Source organism: Eurypyga helias, unplaced genomic scaffold (assembly GCF_000690775.1).
Source record: "Eurypyga helias isolate BGI_N326 unplaced genomic scaffold, ASM69077v1 scaffold47804, whole genome shotgun sequence".
Lineage (NCBI taxonomy): Eukaryota > Metazoa > Chordata > Aves > Eurypygiformes > Eurypygidae > Eurypyga > Eurypyga helias.
In genome coordinates, this window is record NW_010247821.1 from 995 (window position 1) to 11,736 (window position 10,742).

Sequence of the window (10,742 nt, forward strand, 5' to 3'; positions counted from 1 at the left end):
TCGTATCAACTGAAACTGATAAAATAATTGGGCTTACACGCCGTAAGAATGGGTGCCGCAAAGAATTGTTTCCAGAGCTAGTTCACGAGCACTTGATTTAGCAGTAAGTTATTTAAGTAGGTGTACGCATGAGTTGCTTTCCCACCTTTTATTTCCTGCCCTACTTAGACTTTTTCTCTGCAGCTCAGTGTAGTGACTTAGAAACTTAGATGGCTTAATCATCTCCGGTGTGCTTCTTTCCTTGAGGAAAGAGTAAGCAATTTTTTGGTGATAGGAACAAACGTAAAACAGTAGGAGGCATTAACAGAAGGAGAAGAGGCCTGATATGCTTCAAATGGGATAATTAGCTGGCTGAGAGCAGTGCGTTGACTGGGAGAGATGGGGGGTGTTGATGAGAAATGCCTAGCAGTGGCAGTTGGCTGGGTGTGTCTGCGGCGATCCCTGGGGTGCGTGGAGGGGGAGAACTTTGGGATTTGAAAGCTAACTGGGCCTTTTGAGGGGAAATCAACCTGTGGGAAGCTTACATGTGGTTGCAAAACACTGTTCTGTGTGTTCTTTCCTCAGCGTTGGGCAGCGTGTTCAAGATCCTCATGTCCGTTTACCAAAAAGGCGAAGAACAGGTATTATATGTTACAGAATATTTAATACGCTTGATTATTTTTACCTTTCATAGGAAACTCTAGCTGTTCTGCTTAAGCGTTGTTACTGAAAGTGCGGCTTTTCAAGCCATTCTTTCCCTGTGGCCATCTGTGGCCTGGCCCTATATACGATGTCTTTGACCATGGCAAGACACAATGCTTTTACTGCCAGCAGGAGAGATCCCAGGTCTCTCTGGCCGTGAGCCCATGCGTGTCAAACAGAAGGAGTATTTTAAATCAAAGCTGCGTGCTCCCTCCTGATCTCTGTTTGTGATGTACCTCAGTCAGTTCAAAATACCTGTATGTCATGAGAAATCACCCAGAACCTGGGAGGTGAAAGAAAGTAACTTTAGACTGATGGCAGGCAGAGAAAAACAGTATTTCTATGAGCTATTGAGTCTGGTTTGGGGGGGAAAGAAGTCTGAGTTGGAAACGGATGACTCAGTTTAGTTTCAATCTGAAAATTTTGGCATGAGCTTTAGGTGGGATTGAGATGGGCTTTAATGCAAGTAGAAAGTCCAGTCTCCTTTTAAATCACGTTCTTATATGGCCTGTCTTTGTTTCCTAGATTACTCTGTCTCTGAGCACAACGAGACAGTTAAAGTTTCTGCTGTGGCTACATTGCCAGCCAAGGCAAGAAGTGAAGGCCAGAAGGCTTCAGACAGCTATGCCGCTCCAATCGCGGAGTCTGTGGAAAAGGTTAGTAAGGATTTTGAGAGCAGGTAGAATCTGTGCAAGATGAAAGAGGAAGCGGCTCGCCCTAATGCACCTTGAAGTTGGGCCTGCTCTGAGCCTGTGCAGCAGCAGGGGGTTCTTTTCCATGCATAGCAGGCGGCCCTTGTGCCTTACTCACGTTTCTGTACTCTGCTCTAGCGCTTGCAGCTCTGGAAGGAGATAAACGTTTGTTGTCTTCCGGCTGCTTTACAATTGTTCAAGTTCATAGTTTCAGTCTGTTTGTAAACTGTTCCTCTCTTTCTCAAGCTTCTAGTTCAGGAGTCCAAATACGTTACAGTACAAGAAAAACTGCATGCTTCCTCTGGATAAATCTCTTTCTGATTGGTTTGTTATCCACCAGTCCAGGAGAGGATTGCTGTAGGACTTTGGCTCTGTAAAAACGAGTCATGAACTGCCCGACTACTACATAGTTTGCTTCAAAGGTGTAGTGTTATTTTTCTTATTGCCCCATAAGATAAGAGGAATAAGAAACGGTCATGCTCCTAATTACTAATTCCCGAGAGAGTTGTTAACTCTTATTTGTACTAAATACATTTTTCAAGGGTTAAACGGTCACACTTCAGAATGTTTAGGAGCTGTCTGGGGAGACCTCAGCAATAAGCTTGTATTGTTTTAATTACTGCACGTGTGAGAGCCTGTATTAAAGAAATTAAAGTGTACTTGTCAGAGGTCCCGCAAAGATTTGCGTTCTGCTACAATCTGAACCAGCACATCGTGGGCACCAAGTCGTAATAGAGCTGACTAAATTTCAGAAAGTCTGTTTGCTTGGATTCACCTTCAGTTTATACTCACGTCTGTGCTGCTTTTGTTTTTATTTCAGTCTCAGTCCACTCCTCACGCTTTGCATAACAGACCAGCGGATTCTGTGCTCTGCACTGGTAAGGCTGATGTCAAGTTATTAACTCATTTCTTTTTCACCCTGCCTTGTATGCTGTGCAGCTCTACCCCTGGGCTTATGTATGGGTTATTGCAGGCACGATATCTAGGCAGCATCTAGGAAAGCCTGAGTGTGAACTCTGTTTCTTCCCTGCATCCTTGTGTTGCTTCTGGATTGGGGCCGGCTGTTTATCTGGTTCATCTCGGTACAAGAGCTGCCTTGATGCCGTCCTTCCATTCTGATATGTCTGCTGTTAGCTTGCCAGAAGTGTTTTTCATGCTCACTTTAGGTAGCAGATAACCCTTTTTTGCTGCAGGTTAAGGCTGGCAATACCTTGTGTGTACAACTTTCTGTAGGTGCCAATAAGAAAATCTGGAAATATCCTAAAGTAACATAGCAAAAAATCTTACAATGTAAGAGAGAAAATTAAAATAATTTCTATTTGGTGAAGCTCTTTCCGTAAACGCATTAAAAACTCTTCCATTTTCTGTTGTAGTTACTGATGGCTTATGCTCTTCTCTCATAGATAAAATGCCTTGTGGAACCAGTACCTGCCTGAATAGAGAAACACTATTCCTTTCACAAGAGACAGTTCCATATCTGAGGTAAAAATCCTTGTTTTCTTTGACTTCTCCTCTGAAAGGTTTGCTGTCTTTCATTATTGAGCTTCCTCTGTGTTGCCTAACATTTGTGTTTGTATCCGCACAGCAATTATTTTTCTGAGGTATCCTGGAATGCCTCCAGGCTGCTGCACTAAGGGAGGTCTCCAGCTGCTTTCCCTCTCACCCCAACCAATTTCAAACCTTTTCTTTAAATCCAGGTAGTTCATAGACACAGCAGACTAGGAAATATTAACGGTCTGTGGTAGACCTTTAAGACACAGCATGTGCCTCTGAGCGCAGTTGTGACGTGCAGATCGAACAACAGTGTATATTCAAGGCAGTTGTTGTGCTTTTCACTTTTGCTTCTCCGTACTTTCCCATCAGCCAGCTGAAGACAACAGGTCTTCACCTGCAAGTCGTAAACATCCCGTGTCTGTCCCCATCGGCAGCGTCCATCCCTTACAAAAGAGCTGGTGGCGGAGCTTGAATCGGGAGGTGCAGGTTGGAATGTTCTCTTGATAACCGTTTCTCTTGCAATTGATGTTTTTAGCACAAGCGAGAACAAGAAGCAGTACATCAGACCTGTTCTGGACTGTGTCTTAACCCCAAGGCCGCCCATTAAGGAGTGCGCTGTGCCAGGATCCATAACTTTTGAAGTCAGCAAAGCAGTGCAGCTTTCCTGTGCTGCTAAAGAGGTACGCTGGGTGAGAAAGGGGTCTTTTGCAATGAAACAACCTAGCAGTTGTACCAAAACTGTGAATGCCGACGTGGCACTTTGTAGCAGCACGGTGGGTGTAGTTGATGAAGTTGAAGGAAGGCTTCTGAAAAATCAGCGTATAGCATTTTATTTGCCTTTATGGGCATCGGGTCTTGGAACAGAGCAGTGCTTTCTTGCCAGAACATTGAATTTTAAACCATTTTCATGGAAATGGTGTACCAGGGGAGGACCCTCCAGCCAGTTTCACTTGTAAGTGGAGCTGTACTGCCTTGTCACTAAGTGTATGTGTGTGGTGGCGTTGCTTCACTATGTTGTCCTTAACCCAGCTCAACTACAGTCTTTACACAGCAACTTCAAAAAGGGTGACGTAGGCAAAAAACCCACCCAGTTGCTGATAATCCTTCCAGGACTATGAGGGGTCACTGTCCTTTCCTTCCAATATCTGAAACAACTGTGGTAAAATTCCTGATAAGCCTAGCTTATGTGGGAGAAGGACTCGCACCGAAGTACTGGAGAAGCAGGGCATGGCGAGCGGTGGAGCGTGATTAGGATACCCAGGGGATTCCTAGCACTCAGTCGTTATGTGTATTGACAGGAATGCATATTGGCCTGAATCATTATGCAGAGGTGCGGCCCACAGCTGAAGGGACGAGGCCCCCATCTGAGGAAACCATTGGAGAATGAATTTTGAGGTTTATAGTGGGACACAAGTTGCTAAAGCAAGGCTAACACAAAGTGAAGGTGTGGGAAAAAGTAAATTTGAACAATGTGCCGGTATTTGGGGAACAGCCTGTGCAGTCTGCACTGTAGCCAGATTACAAATGCTTGCGTCATATGCAGTGGTTCTAAGCTGTTCTTGTTTTTCCCTCCCTTCTGCTAGGATGGTCAGCAGGTTGAAGAGGAGAATCACAAACAGTTACAGGAGCTGGGGAAGGAAAACGATCCTGGAAGATGCCCTACTCTGCATACAACAAGCTTCCCCAAGTATGTATAGGAAAAATAAGCATTAACTTTTTGGTGGTAGCTTTGTAGCTGTTGTACATGTGGAGGAAAATTAATCCTACTCTGGGGTTTCTAGGCAATGTCCTGGGGCAGGTGTTGGAGCAAACATGTTTTAAATAACTGACACCGTCCTTCAGCTCCCTGCAATGAAACATGCATCCTCTGAATGTATGTTCTAAAGGTGAAGATCCCTTTCTTGATACGGACACGCTTATCTTTCTGATCCTCCTTTCTTGGCTCTGTGTTAAGAAAGGTAGTGTCCAGTTCTAGTGCTGGCAGTGTAGCTTCCAGTGTAAAAATCCACAGTGCTGGTGGTTCTGTAGCACCATGAAAAAGAACTTATCTTTCTCTTGTTTGCAATCGATGAGTTTTTCCTTGGTCAGGAATCCTGTTTTATCTGAGACTGTGAAACTTAAGGTAAACACAGGGAATGCCAGTTTTCTCTGTTCCTTTCTGCCTCCCCAGTCCTCACACAAATCAGAGTTTGCTCTTTGCAGTACACCAAGCTGACCAAATCCTACTCGTGTGTAGAATTCCAGTTCCTAAAGCAACCTGCAACGGGGAACTTGTGTGTAATTTTGATTCCTATATTACCAGTGATGAGTGTATCTGAGATATTACAACTGTGTCAGGAGATTGCACAAAGCTAACGACCAGTGAAAAAAAGACAAAAATAGTAGCAGCCATGATCTTAGTGGAATAATTACACTTTACACTTTAATTACACTGTAGTACATACTACACTTAGTGCAGAATGGGCCCAATCCTGGTAAAATAGTATTGCTGAGGTGGTGCTGGAGTGCCACCAGGCTTTTATACACTGTAAGATGGTACAAAATGCCATGCTTTCTTGCATTTTCCTTTAAATGCTGTGAAACGGGGGTTGTTACCAAGGTGTAGAAAGACCCCAATCTCTGCTCAGTGGTTCACAGTGAGAAAGCCTGTGAACACACGACCTGAGAACAGCGTTACCACATTTAAACATCCTGGTGCATGAAAATGATAATGGAAAACAGTATCTTGTGTAGTTGTAAGTGCATTTTAGGGTGGGTCAAGACTCTACTTTTAGCATCTAATCTCCCAGGCGTTGATTATTGTGGTTTGGCTCGTATCTCCGAGCAGACCTGGAGTGGGTGAAACAGATTCCTTTCAGATGAAGCTAAACCAGAGAGTGTTCCCATGGGATGTGTCTAGTGTATTCTCCCTGTCAGCGTAATCCTTAATAAATGGATTTAAAAGCTTTGGTGGAGGATGGTTGTAGTGGATGCTGTCTTGTCCCAGAAAATAAAGTGGCCTCCTGCCATTAATCCAGATACTTGTGGGGTTGTGCAAAGAATACCTTTTTCTTTTGAAAGGAAAACACCACCCACCCACCCACACCATTTGCTGGTGAAAGGTAAGGGAATCGGATTTCATGATTGATTAGTCTTTCTTGAGGAGACAGAAAATTTGATTCCTCTGTCTTCAGTATGCCAAGTTGAAAGTAGCTGAGCTTCTGAATGTGAACTGCCTCCTTGTGGGAATGCCCTTTGCATTTTGCCATGAAACCAGAGCAGGAGACAGGATGTTGTGGTCAGCGATTAAATAGCCTGATCTTCACATATTCCTGTTGCTTTAACTGTGGCTTCCAACTCTCATGTCGACAGTCGTGTGCAAATAAACTGGATCCTTTCCAGTGAATCGGTATGCACTGATAAATGCCATACATATAAAAAATGTCCTCCTTCTCTGTTTTTTTTCTCCCCAAAGTGTTCAGTCCTGCTACCTAGAACCAGTGATGACTGTGACTCACCTGGAAGATCAAAAATACTCAGATTTCTATCCGTGTATGACACTAAGGACCAGTGAGTATCCCTGTGTTTCCCATCTGTTCCACTTTGTAGGTAGACTTCAAATAAAAACAGGGCATTTCCTTAAGTCTAGAAGGTATAGATTATCCTAAAAAGATTTGTCAGTGCTATAACGTGTCATTAATCTGTGTCTGTTTATAAGGAACTCTAAATCAGCCAGCACGTTTATATTTGCCAGCTCTGAGAATGAAGTGAACAGTCTCTGGAAAACAAGGGGAGAGGAAAAGGGGAACACACCTGCCACCCTGCCCAAACCATAGCTAGTTATTGGGTAAAACGGCTGTAGGGGTTTTTGCTGAAGTGGAAAAGTTTGTTTAAAATCACACCGGAGAGCCGTTAGCGTACCAGCGATGGCTCTTTGCCCTAGCTGAGGGCGACGCATTACTGTGCGCTCTCAGGTGCCCCTTCCTGACCTCAGAGTCGCGGTTGTTCCTGTAACCCCTTTTTAATGCTAGACATGACTAGTTCTGTGATAGAGCTTCGAAAAGAGGTGAGCTGATTGGGCAGTACCACTGTTGATAGCGAGTCAGCTTCCCTTGTAGATCCTCTTTGGCACGTTGGAGGTGCGTAACTGCAGAAGGTGACCTTAGCTGGCTTCTGCAGGGTGGGCTAGTTAAACTGGTTTGCTGGCAAGCTGTTTTCTTCTGTACCAGCAGCGTGTTATAACACCACGTGCTCAGGGGTACACATTTAATGTTGTCCCAGTCATCTTTTTTTCCCCAACCTGTTCATTACTTAAATAATTTTCCATAAATACGTCTTTTTACATATCCATGACTTTATCATACAATCAGGTGGGTTTTGAGATTATTTCTGAGCAGGTGCTAGAATGTGGGGAAAGTTTGTTTTGTCATGGAAAATGACAACCTTCTGAGCCTGGAGGAGCATCTGGTTTTGCAAAAATCACATGTTTAGTCAAGTGTGCAATCTAGGATTTAAAACTTGATAAATACCCCGTTTCAGCTCTCGTACGCTTGCACGTGATATTAAAAGTTCAAACTGTTTGCCAGAGTTTAAACTGCCTAAACCACACAGTCATCATTGAAGGGGTTTTTTGAATTTTTCGCTCAGTAACATCTGATGGTAACTGAAAGTTGACCTCACGTTACTGTTTTCTGTGCAGGTATCACATACGCGAACGGTAACAGCCCGCAGTGGCCTCAGAGTGGTGATAAGATCAGGTAGAGTCTCTTTTAATCGTGGTTCTTATTTCTTTTGGTTCTGTGTGCATGTCTCTCTCCGCCTCCAGTAGTGTCCAGAAGAAGACAAATCACATTTGTGATCTCAGTGCTGGGGAAGAGGAGTAGCTAGCCTGTGGCTCTGGAAGGCAACTCGCCAGCCAGTTGCCTCTCCGATGCAGCTCCTGGGCTAGAGCCGTGCTGTGTGACAAGCAGGTGGTGCTGCTGTGGTGTTTGAGCCTTTTGCTGTGGGGAGGAAGGCAGTGAGGGTGACAGTGGTGGCTGTACCAGCTTGTCCTTGGATTGTAGGATCCAATTTGGCTTGTGAGTGTCTCTCTGCCAAACCACTCGTGAGCTGACCTGTCATTTCTTTCACATTGAAACTAGAATCCTGAGCCTAAGGATTAGAGAGCTTGTGAAGCCTGGTGGGACTGAGGCAGGTTGTGACTTACAGGATGCCGTGGGTTTGAATGCGAGACCGAGGAGGAAGCCTGCAGTTGGCTTGTCCGCCTGCTTGAATTTCCAGCAGGCTCCTTTGTGTTGGCTGGCTGAGTTGGGATGGCTTTGTGGGGTGAGGGGAACAGGATTTTAATTGCAGCTCCGGGGACCGGTTCTGCGTGGCAGTCTGCTGCCGTCACGTACCCTTAAATGAGGGAGGAGAAAGGGTAGAGGGGAGCAGAGAAAGACACAGCTGTGGCAGTCCTGTTTTTCAGCTGACTGTCCCTGTCCTCCCTACTTTAAGTGCCAGCACTGTATTTAGCTGTGCAGCACCGTTGCTGTGCTTAAATCCTCACTGGTTCCCCTAAACTCCAGGGGGGAGAAGAAACAAAATAACAGAGAATACGGTGGGTTCAGGTAAAAGGAACATTTTCTTGCCCTTGTTTTTTTCAGAGTTAGCTACTAACCGAAGTAATTTGACGAGGCTTGTGAAATCTTTAAAGCACAGTGAGCGTAGGATACCATGTTGTAGGCCTTCCTCCCGAAAAAGGGGATCTTTGACAATGCAGATTCTTCCTTCTGAAGAAGGGACGTATATATGGACAACTTTAATGTCTGTGGATTTGGTTGCTCTTCACTCTGCGTGGTTTTAATGACAGTCCTCTCCAGATGGGGGTAGTCACTCTCTTGACTAGCCTATAGAAGGCAAGTAAACATCCCGTAGCTGTCCCATTTTTAACTGGGCGTGCTGGTCTTAGTTTCCCTAAGTTAACTGGCTTTGGGTGCAGATGTTCACGTTACACCTTGCAGTCGTATTTATCACCGGCAGGCCACAGAGCACTTCACAGAGGAAGTGCCGGTTGCCTTCTCTGTTTTCCAAATAATGAAACTGAAGCAAAAGGAGTCTTGCACACGTAGGTGAAAGTTTGCAAAGCTCCCAGCTCTTCATTCTATCCCATCTTGCTGCTGTGGAAGAACGGTGCTGAAAGCCGAGGCGGTGTTGTCCCGTTGTGTGAGCACGCAATGGAGGTTCTAGTCAGAATCAGCCTTGAAAAAGCATTTCTTACCCAGAAGGTGAACTCTTAAGGATTTCATGGGCAGTATGGATATGCAGCTCACCTCCCTCTTTCCTCACAGGTACTACACACCAGTAGGAAATCTTTATGAACAGGGAAAGCCAGTGAAGCAAGCCACTGCAGGGGTAAGCCTATTTGTTATTTCACTTTGTAGGAAAATACAGCTGTTTGTAATCAGAAATTTTTATACTCTTCACTTGCACATATTGTTGAGTAAGTAATGTATTTGCCCTGGGGGTTTTTCCCAGGGAAGGTGGGAGCATTATTTGATGAGTAGCGCTATCACAAAGTTTCCTGCTGCCATTAATTTTGTTTCTGGACTATTATGAGCACACTCCACTCTACTGTTTATATTCTTCCCCTTTAATGTGTTGGGTATAGCTTCAAAATCTTTAGTGCACAGACTCAGTTGACCTGCAAAGCTGGACTGCAGCATCTTTAGTCTTGTCTTGATTTTTGAGATAGGAAGTACATCTCTCTGGCTTCCATCTCTCGTCAGGATTGAGATCAGAAGTAAAATTTTAATTGTGGAAATCAGAAATATTAGTCTCAACTTGATACCTACATGCGGAGGCTTTGCTGGGGTTCTTAATGCTACTCCAAGCCAAACTAACTTTCTGCCTCTCTTGCCTCCATTTGGTTTTGGGTGCACAGTTGGAATGTAGTCATCAATAAAAAATAACTTTGGAGTTTGCTGGCTGGATGTATGTACCAAAACCCTTCCAGTTTTATACTTGAGCAGGATTTTCCATGCTGTCCCCTAGAAAACAAATCTCTGCGTGCTTGCTAGCTTAATGTCCTTTTATCTACCAGGGACAGTATGGAGCTGGAATCCCTGAAGAAGTGTTGTTGCAATTGCGTTTGCCGCCTGTTCTGTCCGTAACTCCGCGTTTGCTGGCTGGATGTATGTACCAAAACCCTTCCAGTTTTATACTTGAGCAGGATTTTCCATGCTGTCCCCTAGAAAACAAATCTCTGCGTGCTTGCTAGCTTAATGTCCTTTTATCTACCAGGGACAGTATGGAGCTGGAATCCCTGAAGAAGTGTTGTTGCAATTGCGTTTGCCGCCTGTTCTGTCCGTAACTCCGCCTGTTGCCATGTTTTGGGAAGTATGGTTTTTCTCTCTCTGGGAGAAACTTGCTCCCAGAGGCTCTGCATAGTGTCTCATGTTCCAGAGGGAAGAGGAAAAGTGAATGTCTTACGGAAAGAGCCACTTGTTGCAGGAGTAGATGTTCGCAGCTGCTGTGCAGAGCGCAATCCCAAACCAAAGATTGCACCTTTGTAGGCACTGCAGGCCATTCTGGCAGGGTCTGAGCAGGAGTTCCAGGTTTGCAAAGAGATCGCTGGGGATGGCAGATGAAGCAGTTATGGTGAAATTAAAGGGAAACCCTGTTAGGAGGCTTCAGAAGCTGTTCCTGCTTCACACGGTGGTCGTTCAGGTAGATGGGCGGTCTTGTTCACACATGTGCATTACCCATTACATTACACAATTACTTCTATGTTTAGAAATCTCCTAAGTTACAGTACGTTATAAGTTGGTACAGAATGGACACATAAATCAACTTCACCCACTTCAATTGTTCATCTAGGTTACAGTACATTCTTTTAAACACAAATCTCCTAGCAAA

General features: G+C 44.7%; 1 protein-coding gene across 1 annotated transcript in view; it reads left to right on the top strand.

The window, feature by feature from the left end:
- Window positions 1–519: 519 nt before the first annotated feature.
- Window positions 520–10,742, top strand: part of LOC104509033 (sentrin-specific protease 2-like) — a gene marked incomplete at its 5' end in the record, with an annotated part of 24,531 nt that continues 14,308 nt past the window's right edge. Inside the window, 6 exons of the mRNA XM_010150837.1 lie at window positions 520–620; window positions 1,207–1,341; window positions 2,777–2,855; window positions 6,322–6,416; window positions 7,546–7,603; window positions 9,176–9,239. Of these exons, the coding sequence (XP_010149139.1) occupies window positions 520–620; window positions 1,207–1,341; window positions 2,777–2,855; window positions 6,322–6,416; window positions 7,546–7,603; window positions 9,176–9,239 (532 nt within the window). The remainder of the gene's footprint in view (window positions 621–1,206; window positions 1,342–2,776; window positions 2,856–6,321; window positions 6,417–7,545; window positions 7,604–9,175; window positions 9,240–10,742) is intronic.